This window comes from Tachypleus tridentatus, chromosome 11 (assembly GCF_004210375.1).
Source record: "Tachypleus tridentatus isolate NWPU-2018 chromosome 11, ASM421037v1, whole genome shotgun sequence".
Lineage (NCBI taxonomy): Eukaryota > Metazoa > Arthropoda > Merostomata > Xiphosura > Limulidae > Tachypleus > Tachypleus tridentatus.
Genome location: NC_134835.1, coordinates 29,065,512 through 29,088,510, shown reverse-complemented (window position 1 = coordinate 29,088,510; position 22,999 = coordinate 29,065,512). Strand labels below are relative to the sequence as shown.

The 22,999-nt window shown below is 35.0% G+C and overlaps 1 protein-coding gene across 5 annotated transcripts in view; it reads left to right on the top strand.

The window, feature by feature from the left end:
- LOC143231836 (dual 3',5'-cyclic-AMP and -GMP phosphodiesterase 11A-like) overlaps positions 1-18,766 on the top strand; it is a 91,626-nt gene extending 72,860 nt beyond the window's left edge. For all 5 annotated transcript variants that reach the window (XM_076466512.1, XM_076466514.1, XM_076466511.1 and 2 more), the window contains exons 9-20: positions 152-219; positions 2,921-3,013; positions 3,566-3,616; positions 5,099-5,245; positions 5,756-5,863; positions 8,039-8,148; positions 8,286-8,376; positions 10,300-10,400; positions 10,635-10,776; positions 12,380-12,454; positions 12,957-13,040; positions 15,125-18,766. In XM_076466512.1, the coding sequence (XP_076322627.1) occupies positions 152-219; positions 2,921-3,013; positions 3,566-3,616; positions 5,099-5,245; positions 5,756-5,863; positions 8,039-8,148; positions 8,286-8,376; positions 10,300-10,400; positions 10,635-10,776; positions 12,380-12,454; positions 12,957-13,040; positions 15,125-15,268 (1,214 nt within the window). In that variant the 3' untranslated portion in view covers positions 15,269-18,766. The remainder of the gene's footprint in view (positions 1-151; positions 220-2,920; positions 3,014-3,565; positions 3,617-5,098; positions 5,246-5,755; positions 5,864-8,038; positions 8,149-8,285; positions 8,377-10,299; positions 10,401-10,634; positions 10,777-12,379; positions 12,455-12,956; positions 13,041-15,124) is intronic.
- The last annotated feature ends 4,233 nt before the right edge of the window (positions 18,767-22,999 follow it).

Sequence of the window (22,999 nt, the reverse complement as noted above, 5' to 3'; positions counted from 1 at the left end):
AGCATTCTGTTGTGTAAAACAGTATTAAAAATATATGAAATAAATATTAAATCAAAACAGTTTGAATAAAAGATGAACAACAAGTTGTGACACCGTATTGCAGCGTAACCGAGTTTAGAATGTTACTATAACAAATATATTTGCTATATAGGGGTCGCTACGATAATCAATCGAACTGATGGTCTTGTTTTCGATGAAAATGATGAACAACTTTTCAAGGTAAGAAATTAATTTTAATTATGAATTGAATAATTTAATTAATTATACTTCAGAGTTTTAAGAAAGCCTTGTTGTCTCAACCACTTAAAAATCTGTGTTTCACGTTCTCAGCCATTAGCTATAATGTTAAGACGTAAGGAAAGAATCATATAGGAAATTATTTTATTTTTTAAAAGTGTAAAACTTGATATGAAGAGTAAAATTCTGAGTTATAAATTAAAATACTGTGGATATATATGAACGCTGTTTTCACCGAAAGCTACACAAGGGCTATCTACACATACTTATGTTTGATTTGGGTCTAATAAACTAGAGTATTTGTTTGTTTGTTTTTGAATTTCGCGCAAAGCTACACGAGGGCTATCTGCGCTACCTGTCCCTAATTTAGCAGTGCAAGACTAGAAGGAAGGCAACTAGTCGTCATTACCCACCACTAACTCTTGGGATGCTCTTTCATCAAGGAATGGTGGAATTGATCGCACATTATAACGCCCCACGGCTGAAAAGGCGAGCGTGTTTGGTGTGACGGGGATTCGAACCTTTGACATTCAGGTTACAAGTCGAGTGTCTTAACACCTGGCCATGCCGGGCCTCAACTAGAGGGAAGGAAGATAATTAGGCAAACCCACCGACAACCCTTTGACTAATGTTATCTTTTTGAATAGTGGGATTCAACTACTATAGTTATAACGAACACTCAATCTTAAAGTACAGAATACGTAGAAATTCAAAAAACAAACAAACCAGGGAAGTTGCTTTTAAACCAAAGTTCTAAACTTTAAATGATTGACGTGTAACAAACCATTGCATGATTAAGTCTGATTATATTGGCCATTTTCCTACGTTATTAACTTACAAATCATATTCAAGGGGGCGTGGTAAAATTTTACTCACAAATGTTTTTGTTAAAGCACGAAAAGTCTACAATGGTCCGTCTATTCTCTGCCAACCGCGTATTTCGGAACCCGATTCTAATCAGTATGAGCCGTTAGACTTTTCCGCTGATCCGCCAGGTGGCTCTGCACAGACAAGTAGATAATTATAGAAATAATTTATAGTTTGATCATTGAGTAATTAATTATTAATCCCTACAACCGAATTAATTAATCAGAAAATATTATTTATGTACGTGATTTGGTGAACAGCGATGACACAAAAGGTTCACTCTACGATAATTACTAAAGATCACACCTGAGCAGGTGATTCACGTTTCTGTGATTACAACTGCTAGTAAGTACGGCCTTTTGATAATGAAATGGTTTACTATAAACTTAGTCATCTGATTAAGGGCCATTGTTTAATTTGTATTATAAGTTCCAAGCGTATTTTCTATGTTTTCGATAACAGTGCGTTTAATATACGCTACTAATATAGCGACTGTTTCTCTTGTACGTTCGTTTCAAGAGTTATTTTTAGTACCAAAAATAGTTTGAAGTGAAACCTAATGTCGAGTTGTTTTGCATTTATATTTGTTTGCTTTGTTTTTTTTTGTTGTTTTTTTTAATTTTGCGCAAAGTTACACTAGGGTTATCTGCGCTAGTCGTCCTTAATTTAGCAGTGTAAGACAAGAGGGAAGACAGCTAGTCATCACCACCCACCGCCAACTCTTGGGCTACTCTTTTACCAACAAATAGTGGGATTGACCGTCACATTATAACATACCCACGGCTGAAAGGACGAGCATGTTTGGTGCGACGGGGATTCGAACCCGTAACCCTCAGATTACGAGTCGAAAGCCTTAACCCATCTGGCCATGTCGGACCTATTTGTTTACAAACTAGAATAAGTCACATAACACCAGGGTTCTAATAAAAACAAAAGTAAATGTTTATTTCGGAGGAACACTTTCTGATTACAAACAGCTGCTATCTTAGGAATCACTGTAGCAACAGTGTAATCACATTACACAGTTGCACCCCTTCCCCGATGGCACAGAGGTATGCCTGCGAACTTCTACTGCTAGATACCCGTAGCGGGCAGGACACAGATAGTTTGTTTGTTTTGGAATTTCGCACAAAGCTACTCGAGGGCTATCTGTGCTAGCCGTCCCTAATTTAGCAGTGTAAGACTAGAGGGAAGGCAGCTAGTCATAACCATCCACCGCCACCTCTTGGGCTACTCTTTTACCAACGAATAGTGGGATTGACCGTCACATTATACGCCCCCATAAACGGCTGGGAGGGCGAGCATGTTTAGCGCGACGCGGGCGCGAACCCGCGACCCTCGGACTACGAGTCGCACGCCTTACGCGCTTGGCCATGCCAGGCCAACCACAGATAGTTCTTCATGTAACTTTGTGCTTAATAATAAACGACAACAATATATTACATAGTCCACTAACTGGCTGTACGCCAGTGGATGGCTTTAGAGGAAATTGTTTACAATCGTATTTTAAATCAAATGTCTTAATGTTGTTTTAAATTGCTAACCATTGTTACTGCTCTTTTGCGAGAGTTGAAACTAATTAATTTCAAGGGTTGTACCTGACTCGTCGGCACGAGGCCCCAGGCAATGGCTCGTGCTTAAGGGAAGGACTGATTATAAGATGAGAGACCCTACTCGAATGTACGGTTCATGTTTTCGTGCATGTAGTTTGCTCAAGTAGTGTCGTGTCATTTCTTCGATGGAATGTTTACTGAAGTAAAGGAATAATTAGTTCAATATTTCCTTTCAAGTTCTAGCTGTATTCTTTCTCTCCTAGGCTTTCACGTTATTTTGTGGACTTGGAATCAACAATACTTTGATGTACAGTGAACTGGAAAAAGCTATGGCTCGCCAGAAAGTGGCAATCGAGGTACGTTCTTTGATAAACCTGTAGTAATTAGGCTGACGAAATACACAGAAAGTTTTGATTTTTTCATACTGTAAACATATTATTGATGCTTGTAATTAAACAGAAAGATACACAATGGGCTATGTGTGCCGTGCCCACCACGGGTATCGAACACTGGTTTTTACCATCATAAACCCTCAGGCATCCCTCTGATCCATTAGAGAAGTTGTAACAACTAACGAAAACGTTCTTAAAGAAAAACCATAAACAATCCTAAAGAACGAACTGTTTGGTGTGTGTTGTGTGATTAGATACTTTACAAAGTGTTATAACACTTTCATTAGTGTTAAACTTTTCAAATTAGTTGTATGAATTATGACGTAATCAACATAACATGACACTTTGACGAGTTATTTTCGCACATAATTTAGATGAGCAAGAATGAATGAACTCAATGACGATCGTACACTGAGTTTTCGAGTATCTGGATTCACGTGCAATTAACACGTAAGCAAGTTGTTTTCGTGTCTGTTTTTTCTCGTGTAGGTAATACCGTCTCTTGTACTGTTTCAGGTGATTTCGTATCACGCTACGGCATCTCCAAAAGATATGAAGAAACTTCTAGTAAGTTATTATTTTGATGGTTGCTATTGTACTTTTATTTTCATGACAATATTTCCACACTTCATCCGTACTTTAGACTGTGCGGATTTCATATGAAACCAGAACTGTTTAAAAACAGCGTAGAATTCTGGCACGAACTTTAAATGTCCTGTTATGAGAGTCAATTTTGGTATCTGATACGCGTATCAAACACCAGATTTTAAAATCATCAGAATCGTATCTACAACACTGTTGTTTTTTCCATATATATATACTGATATTTATGAGTTTAAGGCTGTAGGTGGCTCTGATGTATCACTCCTGTCACTTGATAGAGGATCTAACGGCTGCAGAGCAGATGCGAAACGCGGAAGAAAATCAGCTGTCACGTGCGGTCCAAATTGACGTTATGCGCAACATCTGTCACTTGTTACGGTTGATGAGAAGGTAGTTTTAAATACTATATATAATATTTTCCCATGAAAGACAGGAATGAATAACATTAGAGCAGTTGGGTTTTTTGTTAAAGAGTAAAGCCACATTGGGCTATCTGCTGTGTCCACCGCGGGTAATGAAACCAAGTATTTTGGCGTTGTAAGTTTGTAGGTTTACTACTGACCCACCTGGGACGACTTATTTGTACCTTTACGTATTACATGCGATTGTAAACAAGTTAAATATAAAGATATATACCTAGGTTAATGACTCCAGACAATTCTTAAAACGTTATGAGGTACACAGATGTTATATAAACAGATAAATCTAATAAAACCTAGAACTCTATTAAATATAGAACTTTTAGAGTCAGTTAAGTTCGTGAGCTTATACAGAAATGTAAGGGCCCACTTTGGAAGGAAATCTGAGTGTCACAATTACTAAAAGTCTGGTTTTATATATGAAGAGATATCTAACCATTTGACAGATTTCTGCGCTAGAGTATTCGAATATCATGAGTATAATTTTTAACATATGTTTTCTGCAGTTTCTAGTCGCACATACCGTTAATTTAAATTTGAGTGACACATGCGTATGCAGTGTAAAAAATTATATGCAGTCTCGTCGTTTATGTAATAAAAGTACTTGTGGAAAAGCGTTACACGTAAAAGATGGATATTAAACTGTGTTTACAAACTGGTTATCTCGAAGGATTAAAAGTCTGAGTTTTTAAATTACATTTTGCGTAACGTAAAACTAATAGATGTTAAGACGGGTAAATAACTTTGAGATCAATCTAAAAATAACATTTGTGAACAAATAATCATTTGTGGTTGTTGAATAACAGCTGTCGTAGCTTTGGATACTGTTACCATAGCGTATTTAGCACGTGTTTTAAGTAAAGATTGCCTTCAAATGCTTATAAATACATCATAATTTTAAACAAAATTATCGCTGTTTGTTAAGAACAGAGGGTAATGTAAGTCTGCAGAAATACCACTGTGGGGGCTGAAAATGATTGCATTACCCAGTTAATTTTAACAATTATTTTATTTCAATACTTCCCAGAGTCGCCATCTTTCGGAAGCTAAAGTTTTGCAGCTGACGAGTTTGAAGTTTGATGACTTCTCTTTGACATCGGATGAAATGATAATAGCATCTATCCAAATGTTTCGTGATTTAGGGCTTTTGTCACGTTTCAAGATAGATGAAACTGTGAGTAACGTTTGTTATAATACTAAAATGAATATAATTACGTAATGTCGAATCATGTATAAGATTAGATTCTCAACTAATTTACATTTATATCAAGTGTTGCAGGTACCTTACAGCTTTGTGTTGCAAAGAATGTAATTAAACTAGACAGGGGCGTTAGCCGTTGCTAAGAGATTAATTAGTAACATGGAACGTACAATACGTAGGCGTTATTCGATAGGAAATTGACACTAAAATGGAGAAATAGACGAGATTTGATTTTATTTAAAAATACTTTGTCGGAAACAATAAATTATTTATTTTCATTTTAGGACTTCTTTGAAAGGAAACACTAGGTGTCTCTGGATGTACGAAAACCGACACAATAGTGATATTTTATAAAACTTACATTCATAAAACATTCACCAGTCGGATATTTTTTACTTTACTTTGTTCCATTATTTCAAGTTATCAGATTTGAATAATTTAGTTTTACCTTCCAGTTTTATGATAATAATTTGTTTTTTTTAGGTGCTTTGTCTTTTTCTGGCGACAGTGAGAAAAAACTACAGAAATATTTCATACCACAACTGGCGGCACGCATTCAGTGTTGCCCAAGTCATGTTTGCAATCCTTATGGTGCGTTATTATGTATTAACTTCTTAATTAATTAAACAATCAATAAAAGTTTGTAAATATTGTATAAATCACTCGATAATTTCATTTTACTTTGTTATTATGTCTGTAATAAAAGTGGTATTGGCTAAAATACAAATATTTAATTAATAAATCTGTTCTAAAGGTTACCAACTCGAGCGTGTTAAAGTGTGTTAACTATTAGTATTTCTTAAAGCTGCATCTTTCTTTATTGTTTTATATATATATATATATATTAATTGAAGACGTACCACCAACACTAAACTGAAATGTATCAAACTCTATGGCCCGGTCAAAGACAATTACGGTTCAGTCGTTATTAATTCTGAGCAACTTAATAAAGAGAAAGCAGCTAACCAGTAGCACCTGCTATTACAGAGTCTTTTTTTGTCTCTTTGAACCGAATATATTGATTGCCACTTCTATAACGCGCTCACAGCTGAAAGCACGCCTCTAACCCTAACACAACGACAAGTTAAATAGGAGGTCACGCCCGTTTTATACCATGAGTCATTAAATATAAAATTTCCTTGCCGATGCAGTGTGGTCACGTAATAATACATTAGGCCTAACTTACCAAAGACTGCAGCTTTCCAGGTTTTTATTACTCAACGCTGTAATACAAGATATGTGTTATGCCATGTTTGAACAGAATGGAAGCATCGAACAGTCCATACTGTGAACTTGATCTTTATGAGATTCTTCAAGAAACGAACAAAAACAAAACAAACAGAAACATCGTTAGCTATAATCTTAGATAAAAAGACTAAACTCATCTCACAACAGAGTTGCAACAGGTTAGTAACAACATGGTATAAGAAAGTATTTAACGAAGTTTTGTTATGGTTTATTTAGTTAAAAAAGCCTAAAAAATGTATCTTTTATATTGTTTATAGACAAACTTTCTCTAACTTTTATATTGTTGATAGTTACGGATATTAAAATTAATCTAATTTTTAAAACAATGTTCATAACTTTTACTTTATTTATTCATAGGTTTTGCAAATTAACTTTTTATATTCATTTTTTTTATTTGCGTTGCAGTTAGTGTGGATGTTTTGTTTGTTTGTTTGTTTTGAATTTCGCGCAAAGCTACTCGAGGGCTATCTGCGCTAGCCGTCCCTAATTTAGCAGGGTAAGACTAGAGGGAAGGCAGCTAGTCATCACCACCCACCGCCAACTCTTGGGTTACTCTTTTACCAACGAATAGTGGGATTGACCGTCACATTATAGCACCCCCACGACTCAAAGGGCGAGCATTTTGGTGCGACGGAGATTCGGACCCGCGACCTTCAGATTACGAGTCGAATGCCTTAACCACCTGGCCATGCCGGGGCCTACTTTGTTTGACCGAATAGTGGGAACTTACTGTCTCCCTACGCTCCAATGTGTGGAGCATGTTTTTTGGTGTGTTTTTTTTTCGGTATTGAATGTCGGATTATAAATCGACGGGTTCATAGTTCGGATATGCTAACCTTACGACCAATGTGCGATCTTTACAAGTTTCCTCTTATAAATAAAGTTGTTACTGAATTTGAATGTATGTCTTTAACAGAAATGTTGTATAATTTTGGACGAGTTTTCAAGAGACACGATCATGGTTTTTCAGTAGAGAATGGTTGACGAGACAAGGAAGGTACTCTGTTATCAGAGTCAGGGGCGTAGATTTTGGGAGGATGGGGATATGTATCCCCCCTTCATTTTAGGTGGGGGGTATGGTGCATACAATCACTCCCCCTACAGTTTGGTCTGTTGAATTGTTTTATTGAATCACAGGTCTACAAATTGTGTGTTTGTTCTTGTGATTCTCGTGTTCTTACCAATCGAATTACATAATTAGGCCTAGATGTAGGCTTTTTCAGTAGCCGAAATGTACATCTTTAATATAGGCGTGCTTCTAAGCTTTTCGATCTAAGCGATAGTTCGTAAGTATCAGTCAGTAGGCCTAAGTATGCATGCAAGTATCGTGGCAACAAGATTACTCTGTGACTGCATGTTTACAGCTTTCAGATTCACCTAATAAGAGATTACCAATTTGCAAATTGAACAGTACACATAAGTGGTTATAAAAATCATCCCCCCCATCAGGTGTAAAAAATCTACACCCCTGATCAGAGTAGACACTTTTGGAATAATGCAACTAACCTTTGATTTCAGAACTGTGGTCTCAAGTCTATCCTGGCAGATCTGGAAATTCTGGGAATGATGGTAGGATGCCTGTGCCACGATCTCGACCACAGAGGAACAAATAATGCATTTCAACAAAAGTAAGTGTGGTAATAAGTCAATCTTTGCTGCTTAAATCCACCGTCTTAGTTTCTCACTATCTATATTGTAGGTTGACTGATATATTAGGGTTTTACCGTGATCGAACACTTACAGTTCACTTATTTTGCTTCCATAGAAGTGGCTCAGCGTTGGCGCTGCTGTATGGAAACAAAGCTACCATGGAACAACATCACTTTAACCACGCTGTTATGATTCTGTCCAGTGAAGTAAGTTACCAATAAAATTTATCAAATAGTGCCTAGTTAACATATAATACTTTGTTATACGCTAAATATACTTTAGCGCAAGAATGGCTGTTGCAGTTGAAGATGTTTAATGCTATGAAAGATATGTATACCAAGAATTTAATAAATTTATTAGTTTGTTCGTTTTCTTTTATAGCAAAGCCACGTTAAGCTATCTGCAGCGGGAATCAAACCCCTTGTTTGAGCGTTCCGTAGACTTACCACTGTGAACCTGGGGGACTTAATAAACGTATATTTATATAACGGTTTACTAAATCTGTAAAACTTGTGTACCCTAAAAGTTTATTTGAGACACAAATTACGGTGTCTTACCAGTAAGGGGGGATCTATAAATCTAGAAAAGTACTGGCAGTATATATTAATAGATGTTAGTAAACCTATATAATTTCAACTAGAACTGAACACAAGTATTTGAAACAGGGCTTTGTATTAATCTGTTTTTCTCTTATGTTTGTTTTAGGTTTTAATTTCTTATGAAACAAAGACGTCACAAACAATATAGATTTATTTTACCCTAAATACATTTTGATCAAATATAGCTAAGCACAAGGTTACATAACGGGCTATCTCTGATGTGCCAACCGCGAGTAGATATGCCAACCATTATGATTAGAGCGTAATCATTACGATTTTGGTGTATACATTACGACTATACGCTCATACAGACAAATATTACGACTTGTTGCAACTCCCAAATTATTATATATTCTATAGATCTATACAATAAAGTGATAAATTGTTCTTCCAGGGTTTGAAAGGGGCGAAAAGAAAATTTCTAGGGAGAAACAAATAAATTTTGATAATAAATAAAAGACACAGTCCAAATGGCTACTTGCGATAATCATGTTTGTGCTTGAAATAATAAAAAAATATTTGTATCTCCGACGTCTATCAATAGTTTGAGTGCGGTGCTTCTCCATAGTGGGTACGTGGGGAATCTATAGTTACGTCATCAGTGCTTGTCAGCCAATCAGCGCTCGCGTAGATGGGTATTTCTCGTTTTCTAAGCGGCATAGAAACACCAATGCATCTTTCACAAGATGGAAAAAAAAAGAGGCCTCGTTCACCAGATTGTCTTGTTTCTGTCAAATCTAAAAGGACTAAAACTGTGAATCAAAAATTTAGGAAAGAGTATAGTGCAAAATATCCGGTCATTGCATCAAAAGTCAGTGACAGTCATGCGTTTTGTACAGTTTGTCACATCGATTTTTCTGTGGCGCATGGCGGGATAAACGATTGTTCCAGACATATAAAATCAGCATCTCACCAACAAAAGGCTGAGGCGAAGACAAAAACGATGCAGATAACGACATTTATGAGTAAGAATTCAGAATATGAAACCATAAATGTGATGTTCACGCAATTCGTCATTGTTCATAATTTACCCCTAGCTGTAGCCGATCATGGAGGACATCTATTGAGAAAAATGTTCCCAGACTCTGATATAGCGAAAAAACATGGCTGTGCTAGAACCAAAACTACAGTCATTGTACAAATGTTGGGTTGTGAAGATGACAAAATGATTTCAAGCATACTTACTAACAATGTTTACAGTTTCGCCACGGATGGATTCACAGACATGGATGACTCAAAACTGTATCCAGTGGTTGTACGATATCTGTACGGGCTCTGTCTACAATCATTACGCTCAGTCATTTGAAATAGTTGGCATCTCTGCACGAGTATTGAAACCCGGTTTTTAGCATTAAAAACCTCGGATTCACCAGTGAGCTAATGGAATGGGGAGGGGTAAATACATTAAAAAAGTCTTTAATGACTATTTTTATGGTGTTAAGTTTGGAATGTTAGCTGAAGAATACGACCCTTAATAATCAATGTTCTTCTAGAGATGATAATTTATGTTGATCTGTTTATCCTGTACAGGGTCACAACATTTTCGCCACACTTATCCCTGATGAGTACAGCCGAGTTATGAATATCCTGAAAAACTCTATTCTTGCCACTGATCTCTCTACATATTTTCAGTGAGTTTTTATAACTATTTTTCCATAACTGTCATTAGTTACTTTCAGTTATTTTAAACCATTCCATTGTTGTGTTGCTGTACACTTGAATTTAGACTAATTTTAGGAATCTTTTAATGGACACAAACTTTATGGAAACAGTTAAAGATTCCGTGACATCAGTTGTTCTGTCCTCTCTCATTGGTTAGCATATGATCTTTGTTTTTTACTTGTTCTTCAATTTGAATTGAACAGGCTTCGAAGCAGGTTCTTCACACTGGTAGACAATGTAGAATATAGATGGGAAGAAGAGGAACATCGAGAGGTTCTGAAGAGCATGCTGATGACCGCCTGTGATCTGGGAGCTTGTACAAAACCGTGGCCAATTCAGCAAAAGGTAAGAACCTCTTGGACTATAGTGATCTCATACGTTACAAGATCATTTTGGCTATGATTAGTTCAAGAAACGGAAAAAAAGCCTCTGAAACCTCGCCAGGTCATAAGTTACAAGATCATTTTGGCTATGGTTAGTTCAAGAATAGGAAAAAAAGCCTCTGAGACCTAGCCGGGTCATAAGTTACAAGATCATTTTGGCTATGGTTAGTTCAAGAATAGTAAAAAAAGCCTCTGAGACCTAGCCGGGTCATAAGTTACAAGATCATTTTGGCTATGGTTAATTCAAGAAAGGGAATAAAAGTCTCTGAGACCTAGCCGGGTCATAAGTTACAAGATCATTTTGGCTATGGTTAATTCAAGAAAGGGAATAAAAGCCTCTGAGACCTAGCCGGGTCATAAGTTACAAGATCATTTTGGCTGTGGTTAATTCGAGAAAAAGGTAAAAACCTTTGATATCTAACCAGGTTATAAGTTCCAAGTTAATTTGTCTAATACTTTAGTACACGTTCATTCAGTCATACTTGAGATATTTTTATACATGTCACAGGGAACTTGAAAGCTGTCCTAATTTAACATGTTATGTTGATATTATGAAAATCGTTTTCAGTCTTTTAGGTATATGCAGAAGAAAATCTTGTATTGTTTATTTGTGGTCCAGCATGGTCAGGTGGGTTAAGGCGTGCGACTCGTAACCTGAGGGTCGCGGGTTCGCATCCCCGTCACGCCAAACATGCTCGCCCTCCCAGCCGTTGGAGCGTTATAATGTTACGGTTAATCCCATTATTCGTTCATAAAAGAACAGCCCAAGAGTTGGCGGTGGGTGGTGATGACTAGCTGCCTTCCCTCTAGTCTTACACTGCTAAATTAGGGACGGCTAGCACAGATAGCCCTCGTGTAGCTTTGCGCGAAATTCAAAAACTAACAAACAATTGTTTATTTGTAGAATATATAAGGTACTTTTGTAACTTTTTTGTGGATAGTAATATCATTTAGAAAAAAAGAAATTTCAAGAGTTTATGTTGTCCTTATAATTATTAAAATGCTTTCAAATAGTTATTTACTTTTTTCATTAGGTAAAGTAAAAATACATTTTATAAATGCCCTTTTTTTAAATAAGGAAAGGTAGGTTTAACCATTAATCCAATTTGGACTGTTTGAAGTATTTCTTACCTGTAAGATAACCCAGGTTGCTTTGCGCCATGAAACGCCAAAAACCTTCCTGTACGGAACTTCATTGTTTGAAAAACTTTTACTTAAAGTATAATTAGGCTTAGCTGGGACCGACTAACTTAACGTGTTTTGTAAAGTATTCACGAAAAACGATCCGAAGGGAAGTTTGATCAAATTATTGTTTCCTCATAAAACTTTCTAATCAATAATTCAAGCACTGTGTCTACTTTGATATTGGTTTTAAATATAACTGTAATTCGAATATTCATTCAGAACAAAGCCCAATACTCTTAACAACTAATCTAACGTAACTGGAATCGTTTGTAAAAAAAAAAAAAAGGAACATAACTGTAAATTTTGACGACATGGAGAAATGAAAAAAACAAATAGTTTATCACTTACATTATTAACAAGATAATTATTTTAACTTTTAGGTTGCCAAACTTGTAACTGACGAATTTTTTGATCAAGGTGACAAGGAAAAGCTGCAGTTAAAAATCCAACCACAGGTTTGTTTATTGGAATATTAATAAGTAGTTTTTTACTGTATACACATCATAAATTTGATGTGTATACCGAGTCTTACCAGACTCATACAAAATAACAATTAAATCGGTTTGCCCCAGGTTTTATAACTTTAACAAGTTAGTGGTTTGTTTATCATTCAGTGAGTTTATCTAAACAGCGTCTAAACCATTGGTGGGTCTATCATGTCGCATTTGGCGTAATGAACCCTGATAAGGAAGGGGTAAAAGGTCCACCGTGCACTGAATACAGAAAGGCTTATAACGTGATTGACATATTTGTATATTCTTTACATAGAATTGTATACCCTTTATTTAAATACGGTTTATACTGCTTTAACTTTGTGGAAATTAAAATGTAAAAGCGCATCGAAATAACTGCTACATACTTTGCAAGTGTAAATAAACAATAAACACTAAGTTTTTTCGAATAGTTGCTGTTTATGAACGTGTTTTCTGAAGCGAAGATTTCTTCCCATTTTTCCAGGCTTTGATGGATAGAGAAAAGAAACACGAACTTCCTCAGATGCAGGTGACCTGGATTGATACAATATGCCTCCCGTTGTACAAGGTAGGACAAGACACAACACTCATATGTAACTGTATTCACAAACATCAACAATCATGAATCCACTACTCTTATGTTTAAAATTTACGAATAGCAAGAATTGTTGTCCTTGAATGTAATTGTTTTAGTAAATAACTATAATTACATTTACATATATTTTACAATATTTAGTGGTAATAAATTGAGTATTGTAAATGAATTAGTTTATGTCAACTGATAGCCAATTAATTAATTATTATTTCACAAAGTTTTCAGTTATCTTCGGTGTACAAAGTTATATTATTTTTCTTCATTTCTATGCCATAACGCTTTTAAGTATCTCGTGCCATTAGCATGTTATACGGCCTGGCATGGCCTAGCGCGTTAAGGCGTGCGCTTCGTAATCTGAGGGTCGCAGGTTCGCGCCCGAGTCGCGCTAAACATGCTCGCCCTTCCAGCCGTGGGGGTGTATAATGTGACGGTCTATCCCACTATTCGTTGGTAAAAGAGTAGCCCAAGAGTTGGCGGTGGGTGGTGATGACTAGCTGCCTTCCCTCTAGTCTTACACTGCTAAATTAGGGACGGCTAGCATAGATAGCCCTCGAGTAGCTTTGTGCGAAATTCCAAAACAAACAAACAAGCATGTTATATAAGTGGAACAATATAAAGAATCAGTGTGATTATTCAATCAGTTTTAGAGCCAAGGGCGTAAATGAATATAGAACACTTAATGACCTAATAAGAAAGCTCCCCTTAGTTAAACAGCAAGTGGTATTATATTCAGAACTTACTTAACATTACCTCGAGAGTCGTTAGTTTCGAGGTACAAAAGTATATTCTCATGATCCAGTGAAGTCTTGTCAACACCATCCATTATCGAGCATTACGAATTTCTTTGTGTCAATAGACAGTGCTCTCCATAAAAAGTAAAATAATATATCTTTATTTATTATAGTTTTAGATACTTTGAAAACTTCCATGTAGATTTTCTCTCGTTTTATCTGTAGAATTTTTCATAGTGAGAGTTGTTTGTGAAACACTTGGTTTATACGAGGGCTGTTCAAAAAATACGCGGACTGACGTCATAAAACAAAATGTACTTTATTTAGAAGTTACAGGTCTGGGATCCCTTCGAAGTACTCTCCTCCCCAACGCACACACTTATCCCAACGGTGTTTCCACTTGTTGAAACAGTCCTGGTACGCTTCTTTTGTAATGTCCTCCAGCTCCTTCGTCTCATTTGCCTTAATCTCGGGAATCGTCTCAAATCTTCTTCCTTTCAAGGGTCTTTTGAGTTTGGGGAACAAAAAAAAAATCGCAAGGAGCAAGATCAGGTGGGTAGGGTGGGTGGGGAAGAACAGTGATCGAGTGTTTGGCCAAAAACTCACGAGTTCTGAGGCACACATTTCGCAGAAATGCGGTGCATCTTCAATTTTTCGGTCAAAATCTCGTAACAAGATCCAACTGATATCCCACACTCTTCAGCAAGCTCCCTGACAATCAGACGTCGATTTGCCCACACCAGGGTGTTGATTTTGTCGACGTGTGGGTCGTCAGTTGACGTGGAAGGACGTCCAGGACGCTCATCATCTTCAATGGACTGTCGACCATCCTTAAAACGTTCATGCCACTTGAAACATGCCGTACGCTTCATAGCAACATCACCGTAAGCCGTGTTAAGCATAGCAAAAGTTTCAGTCGCAGATTTTCCAAGTTTAACACAAAATTTCACAGCAAATCGTTGCTCCTTCAGGTCATTCATTCTGAAATCCGCCAAACGAAAAAATCGCACTTCACTTAAAACCGCGTAGCTAATACACAAATGAAGATATCTGCAATCGGGAAATGGCGTCGTAATCAGCTGATCTGTGCGAACCTAGCGACACCAAGCGGATTCCCTTGGAGCCAACTGGAGCCGCGCAATTCAAACAGTCCGCGTATTTTTTGAACAGACCTCGTAGACTTTTGAGTGATATTAAAGGTTTTACTTTTTAGAAATATTTGTAAACCGTTCTTTTATATAGCTTGAAATTCCAAATTTAAAAGATAATATGTACAAGCACAGAATATAATATTATTTTTGTTTGTTAACACTATTTTTACTTAAGGCCTTGTCTAAAGTCAACGCCGGTTTTGTGGAGATGGTAGAGGGAGCTGTGGACAATCGGGATAAATGGAAAAGTCTTGCTTCACAAAGAACCAGCCTGACTAACGGAAATACGAATATATACAACAAGGACACTGCTGTATAACTAACTACAGAAAACTTTCATTGTAATTTTGGTGTTTAATGCCACATTACTTCTTTTTAATTTGTTGTTGTTGGTATTCTCGGCACATTGAGACGTTACCCTGAATGGGCCAAACTTATCTGACACCCTCCCTCAGAATTAAACACGTAAATTCACGTGAACTATACATTAAGTAGGCCTATTATTTACTAAGTTGAAATGCGTTTTCAACCAACTGTGAGAAAAGTACTTGAATATATATTTATTATTATCCGCAGTGACTTTTGGTAGAAGGCTTGCATATATATATATATATATAGGTCATTACGAAAATTTTTAGTTCTTCTGCAATAATCGAACATAAAAATGAAACTCAAAATAACAGAAATCAGTTTCACAAGTTAATGTTTAATCCGTATTCCCTTGACACAAATCAGTTTCACGAGTTAATATTTAATCGGTATTCCCTTGACACAAACCAGTTTCACAAGTTAATGTTTAATCCGTATTCCCTTGACACAAACCAGTTTCACAAGTTAATGTTTAATCCGTATTCCCTTGACACAAACCAGTTTCACGAGTTAATATTTAATCCGTATTCCCTTGACACAAACCAGTTTCACAAGTTAATATTTAATCGGTATTCCCTTGACACAAACCAGTTTCACAAGTTAATATTTAATCGGTATTCCCTTGACACAAACCAGTTTCACAAGTTAATATTTAATCCGTATTCCCTTGACACAAACCAGTTTCACGAATTAATATTTAATCCGTATTCCCTTGACACAAATCAGTTTCACAAGTTAATGTTTAATCCGTATTCCCTTGACACAAACCAGTTTCACAAGTTAATATTTAATCGGTATTCCCTTGACACAAACCAGTTTCACGAGTTAATATTTAATCCGTATTCCCTTGACACAAACCAGTTTCACAAGTTAATATTTAATCGGTATTCCCTTGACACAAACCAGTTTCACAAGTTAATATTTAATCGGTATTCCCTTGACACAAACCAGTTTCACAAGTTAATATTTAATCCGTATTCCCTTGACACAAACCAGTTTCACAAGTTAATATTTAATCGGTATTCCCTTGGATTTCAGTACTGCTTCACATCAACGTGGCATACTTTCAATGAGTTTGTACAGATACTCCTGAATGATTGACAGCCATCCTTCTTTGAGTACTTCAAAACGTTCATATTCTGTGTTTGGTTTACGCTCTTTTGTTCAACTCAGCCCATACATTTTCAATCAGATTGATATCAGGTGATTGACATTCTATAACATCAATTCATTTATTTCTTAGATATCTTTTAACGACTCTACAACTACAGATAAACTTGTTTGATCATTTTGTAGGCTAATTTGTAAGAAGACGCTCTAAGAAACGTCAGCAGGTACACAACACTTTTAATGACAAAATGTAACTAAACTCATGAAAAGTTCAGGTACTTAACAAAACACAGTGTTAGAATTAGGGTTAGAGATCATATTTGAACAGATTTCGTCGAGTACGATCTAAAACCATATAGTTTTACATATTTCTCTGTTATCTAAAAACAATTAACAATATTTTCAAAGAGGCCACTTTTTTGTCCACCCTTTGTATATATAACAAAATACTGTAATATTCAGGTTTTCCTCTTCATTATTAAATTCTTCAACCAGTTATAAAGGGAAGGTCTCTCTTCCCTTTATAAATTTACTGAAAATTTTATTGTCTTCCCTGAAATCACGAAACATATTAAAGAAACTAATAGGGAACTGATATTCCAGTGTTTTGTTATTGTAACCACGTGTGAACCTTACTGGTGTTATATATATATATATAATACAGAGAAACAGTGGATTTACTGAGATATTAATTACCTTCCTTAAAAACAACAATAACCAATAAACCGAAACTTAAGCAGTCATTGGATTACAGATTGTTCCGCTATAAATGAAATCATTGTGTCTGTGTCAGTTTGATTTCAAATGTAAGAAACAACTGTTTCGTAATTCACGGCAGGGTTAAACAGCTTCATTTATCATTTATAAACATCAGGCAACACGAATTTAACTGTGCTGATTATCTCGTGACCCACATTTCTTTAAAATACATCTAAGGTTAAGTAAGAAGACAAACTTTTATATTTGTTTATTATTCCTACCCAGTAATCTTGAAGTAAGGCTGTATTTATCGAGGGTTCAACACCACGCATGAGTTCGCTGTTACCAAATATCCAAAACTTATTTCAATCAAAGTAACGTACCGACTCGAAAGTTCATAAAGATAATGAGTTATTTCAAACCTAATTTTATATCTTTTCTCACAGATCTGTTGTGAGTAATTCTTGATTTGTTTAAATTATTTCATTTTTATTGGTATCGTTTTTGCGTAAAGACGACATAATCAGTGTTGACGAGAGTGCAGAATAGAAGATGGATTTGTAATTATCAAAATTATGAACTAGTTTATTATATTAAGTAGTTAATGAAACCATGTATCACTCGTGCTGCATGTCCAGTTATTTACTTTGAAATTATAAACTATGGTAACTTATTCCAATGTCTTTGTTACAGAACATAAGATAAATCTTGTAGAATTTATTACATCACGATTTCCATTTTGGCACTTTATCGAAACACTAACATAATATGACATTCTTCATACAGCTTGTTGGCCTCTCAAAAATCATTTAACATTAAATCACAAAACACTTCTATTTTATAATGCAACTCGTGCGACATTACAAAATATTCCGCACACTATAAGCCATGGGAACGTTAGAAGAATGACAGTCAGTCCCTTAGTGTAAATGGTGGGTGGTAGGGTCCCACTGACTGACTGCCTTCTCTCTGGGCCATTTGTCCGCAATTAAGAACGAAAGTAGATAACCTAGGTAGCTTTGATGAATAATAAAAAAAAATTCTTATATTCTTATGACTTAAGGAAACCTCAGTTGATTAATTTCCCAATTTCTTTATCACGTGAATGAAAATAAACCAATTATGGTACAATAATGGAACATGTCCAGTAAATATATAAAGAGTACATGTACTTGGTTAGAACAACTCCTATGATAAATTATTTAACTGAATGTTATCTAACCATTTACGAATCACAATAAGAAATTTAATGACTATTAAACCTATAGAATAAAATTAATACGGATATTAAATGTAATCCTCCAGAACACATCTTTTGTCGAAATGGCGCAGGTAACTGTGAAACTATAAGTTTGTATTAAGTCTTGAATATTGAGTAACTAATTAAGAAAGGTATGAATTCAACATTGTTATCGTAAAAGATGCATAACTAGTGAAGTCAGGATATTTAAAAGGTATAATCTTAGTTTTTACCACAGATAATGTTGAATAAATTATTTGGTTGTAATTTATATATATTAGTAAAATCTGCATATATATTTATCATTAAATGGAAATATGAACTTTCTTTACAAGTTTGTTTTCAAAATGCATGTAAAATATGCTACAATAGGGAAATAAAACTATTCTTAAGCCTAAATGCCTATTGTTTGTTTATTTTTTGGAATTTCTCGCAAAGCTACACGAGGGCTATTTGCGCTAGCCGTCCCTAATTTAGCAGTGTAAGACTAGAGGGAAGGCAACTAGTGATTACCACCCACCGCCAACTCTTGGACTACTCTTTTACCAACGAATAGTGGGATGGATCGCCACACGACTGACAGGGCGAGCATGTTTGGTGTGACGGGGATTCAAACCTGCGACACTCAGATTACGAATCGAACGGCCCGGCATGGCCTAGCGCGTAAGGCGTGCGACTCGTAATCCGAGGGTCGCGGGTTCTTGCCCGCGTCGCGCTAAACATGCTCGCCCTCCCAGCCGTGGGGGTGTATAATGTGACGGTCAATCCCACTATTCGTTGGTAAAGAGTAGCCCAAGAGTTGGCGGTGGTGGTGATGACTAGCTGCCTTCCCTCTAGTCTTACACTGCTAAATTAGGGACGGCTAGCACAGATAGCCCTCGAGTAGCTTTGTGCGAAATTCCCAAATAAACAAACAAACAAACAAATACGAATCGAACGCCTTAACCCACCTGGCCATGCCGGGCCAAATTTCTACTGAAACTGACGTTAAAATGTTACGAAACAACAATAAATTATTGAACACGTAATTACACAGTTACACAAAAGCGAAGTACAAATGGTAAAATATGGAATTACAATACAGTGTTTTACTGAAGAGTATTAGTTGTTGAATTATACGATATTTTTAGTAAGGTTTCGTTTTATTTTTATGCTTTAATTTTGTTAATTAGTTCACCCCCTAGTGCGAACTCACACCACTAGAAGTCACGTTTCTGATACCGTAGCGGGCAAACTATGTAGCTTTGTGGTTACTTCTAAACAAACATCCATAATCAATCCCAAGAAACTTGATGGATTTGCGCTAAAGTGGCGAGACATCCAAGGATTATCATACGCTAATAAAAATATTTTGTGCGCATCTTTCACAGATTATTAACCACAAAATGTACCTAACACATCTTTTTTTTAAACGTTTCACTAAAATTTTATTGAAAACATGATGTGGAGTTAAAATATTAGATTGATTAATTTCAAACACAAATTCGTATGAAATGTTTTGTTAGAGGAAAAACAACAACAAATTCTTGATAAATTAATTAAGACAAAAAATAATTTAAATTACTACAACTTATGTTTGTGAGCACAAGTTTATACAATAGGCTATCTGTGTTGTGCCCACTCAACTCGCAATGTGAGGGTCGCGAATTCTCGTTCCTCCAAACATGCTCATCCTTTCAGCTTTGGGGGCGTTATAATGTGACGGTCAATTCCACTATTCGTTGGTAAAAGAGTAGCCCAAGAGTTGGCGGTGGGTGGTGATGACTAGCTGCCTTCCCTCTAGTCTTACACTGCTAAATTAGGGACGGCTAGCACAGATAGCCCTCGAGTAGCTTTGTGCGAAATTTCCAAACAAACAAACAAAACAAACTACTAGCGCAGACAGCCCTCATGCAGCTTTGCGCGAAATTCAAAACAAATCAAACAATGTTGTGCCCACCGGTGGCTGAGTAACAAGTCTTAATGGCTACAACGCTAAAATGTAGTTATCAATACCCATGGTGTGCAAAATACAGATTGCTGTATAGGTTTGTTATTAATTACAAGGGTTAACTACAATATAGCACCTGTTAAACACGTAATGCAATAAATTGTGACAAAACATTCGGCTAAATATCATACACACAAATCTTGGATTGATTTTCTTTCTTTTCAGGAACTATGGGTAGGATCTTCTTATTAAATAAACTCTGTTAGATTTACCAAGATGATGTAAAACACGTGCCCTTTTTTTACAAAAGTGTTTTTCAGTAACAATAAACCAAGTAAAAAATTATACGTATTGTAAATTATAAGTTGAATAATAATAAGAGGTACAAAAGTTTGATGTAAGAAAAATAAAAGATCAATGAATAGTTAGAGGTAGAAACCATGATGTTTAAATGGTAAGAGATGAATGAATAGAGATAGAAAGTATGATTTAAAAATGGTAAGATAACAAACTGGCTATGATACGAAATACTAACACAACAATGTTTTTTTTTTTCGTATATTTAACCTCACATGTGGTCTTACAATGTTTATGAGAAAACAGTAGAACTAACTATTTACAAACAAATTCTAAAATCTTGATTTTTCTTTTGCACAACTACTCACGTTTGTCATAAGCGAGTTTAGAATAATCTTTAGTAGATATTTAACTTTATCTCTGGTCGTTCATTTCTGCAGTTATTTATGATCTGTTGAAAGTAACATATCAGACTTAAAATATCCACTCACATTTTTGAAAGAAGTTCCTTACTTGAAAACAACAACACTAATAACAACAAAAACATCGTAAACAGAAAGTTGGGTATGAAGTTGAGATTCAAAAATTCAAATTTGAGTTTCTATCAAAATTTCAGAGAATACATTAAAGAACAGGCAAACATATAGTTTTATTTCACTTATTAAAGATTATTTCATAGTTTTACACGTTTAAAAATAATTTTATTAAATTATATTATTGATTTTTACTTTTGGAATAAATTTTATGTTATTTTCTATTGTGTCCAGTGTTCTATTGCGTATAGTAATGTTTTAAGTTGTGACGTATTTCTAATTTCCTCAAAAGATGACACTAGTGACATGAAAATAATTCTTGTAATCCAAGACTTAGTGAGCAAAATTATATAAATCAATTTTTTTTGCTTTATAAAACTAAAAGGTTTAACTAGCCATACACGTTAACTGTATATTGTTATTTACTTATACAATAAAAGATATATTTTTATGTTTCAAATACATCGAAAATTAATATAAAACAAAAGCAATATTAACTTAATTTCGATCAGAAAAAGTTATGTACTTGGATCGAACACAAAATTCAACATGGCACTTGGCGTAGCTAATTAATATACTTTTCTTATCTTTCTTCTATAAATGATGTTTCGTTAACTGGATACCATTACAGTTCCCGATGATTTTTATTTTAATCATGAATGAAATAATTTGTTCAATCTTTATTTATTTGTTTTTTCAATATTCAAATAGCACCACCTTTCAAATAAAACAAATTTAGTGAAAATAATTTACCGGTGAGCTATGAATATTTTAGATCAATTGATATTAAATGAAATACATTTGTATAGTTCATATTAATTTTTCATCAAAGTATTTAACAATTTTTCAAAACTGGTGTTTTCACGAAGATCTTACACCAACGGCAATAGATTGTAAACCTTAAAAAAACACACTAAGATATATAATAGAAGTGATTTAAAATTATCAAAAACAATGCCAAACAATTTAATGCTAGGCGAATAATTAATGATCAGAAAATAGTAGAAATAAATGCAAACAAATATGTTCTGCATTTTCAGGTAAAAATTTATAGGTAAAAATAATTTAATCGCATAAGATATCTGCTAAAAGTTGAAAAAATAGCGAGTAGGGAAATTACTTATTTATATTCTATTTCCAGTTATTTGAATCATTCTATTGGGATATTTTCACCACGTTAAAATAATCCAAATAACCTGAAGTGATATATTTTTCAAAAATATTTCCGTGTAGATTCCATTTTTTTTTCACTTAATGAAAAAATCTTGAAGGGATTTAAAAAACTCTGGCAGGCATACAAATTACTCGCCAAATTTCACTTAACATAACATTTAAAAATGCTTATTACACTCAAAACGAATTTCAAATATTTATAAACACAAATTTCCCAAATATTGGAAGTTGAAATTAATTTCCAACACAAAATAGCATCCACTTATTTTACTAAAAATTAACGTTTTTCAAATGGCAAAATTTAATTTAAAAGGTTTTGGAATTTTATATTCATTTTAAAAATTTCTTAAAATTTATTTTTTATATATGTGGATTTTAAAGGATATCACAGATGGAAGTAAAAGACATGGTTGAACTGTTACGAAAACGATGAAAATAATACATTGGGAATATTTCTAGTTATCCCTTCAGAAGTACTAGCTGGGGTACCTGTACCCTAGATGGAAGTTTTGTAAATTCATGATTAATGAAAGATTAGCTTATAACATGAAAAGTTGTTTCCTTTATATATACATAAATTAAAACGCCCATAAAAACAGCAGAACACAACATGCGAAACCGTAAATTTGAATGTATCTCCTCATAAACCCAACAAACCTTCACGCCAAATTTGGTGAAGATCCATCAACATGGGCAGAG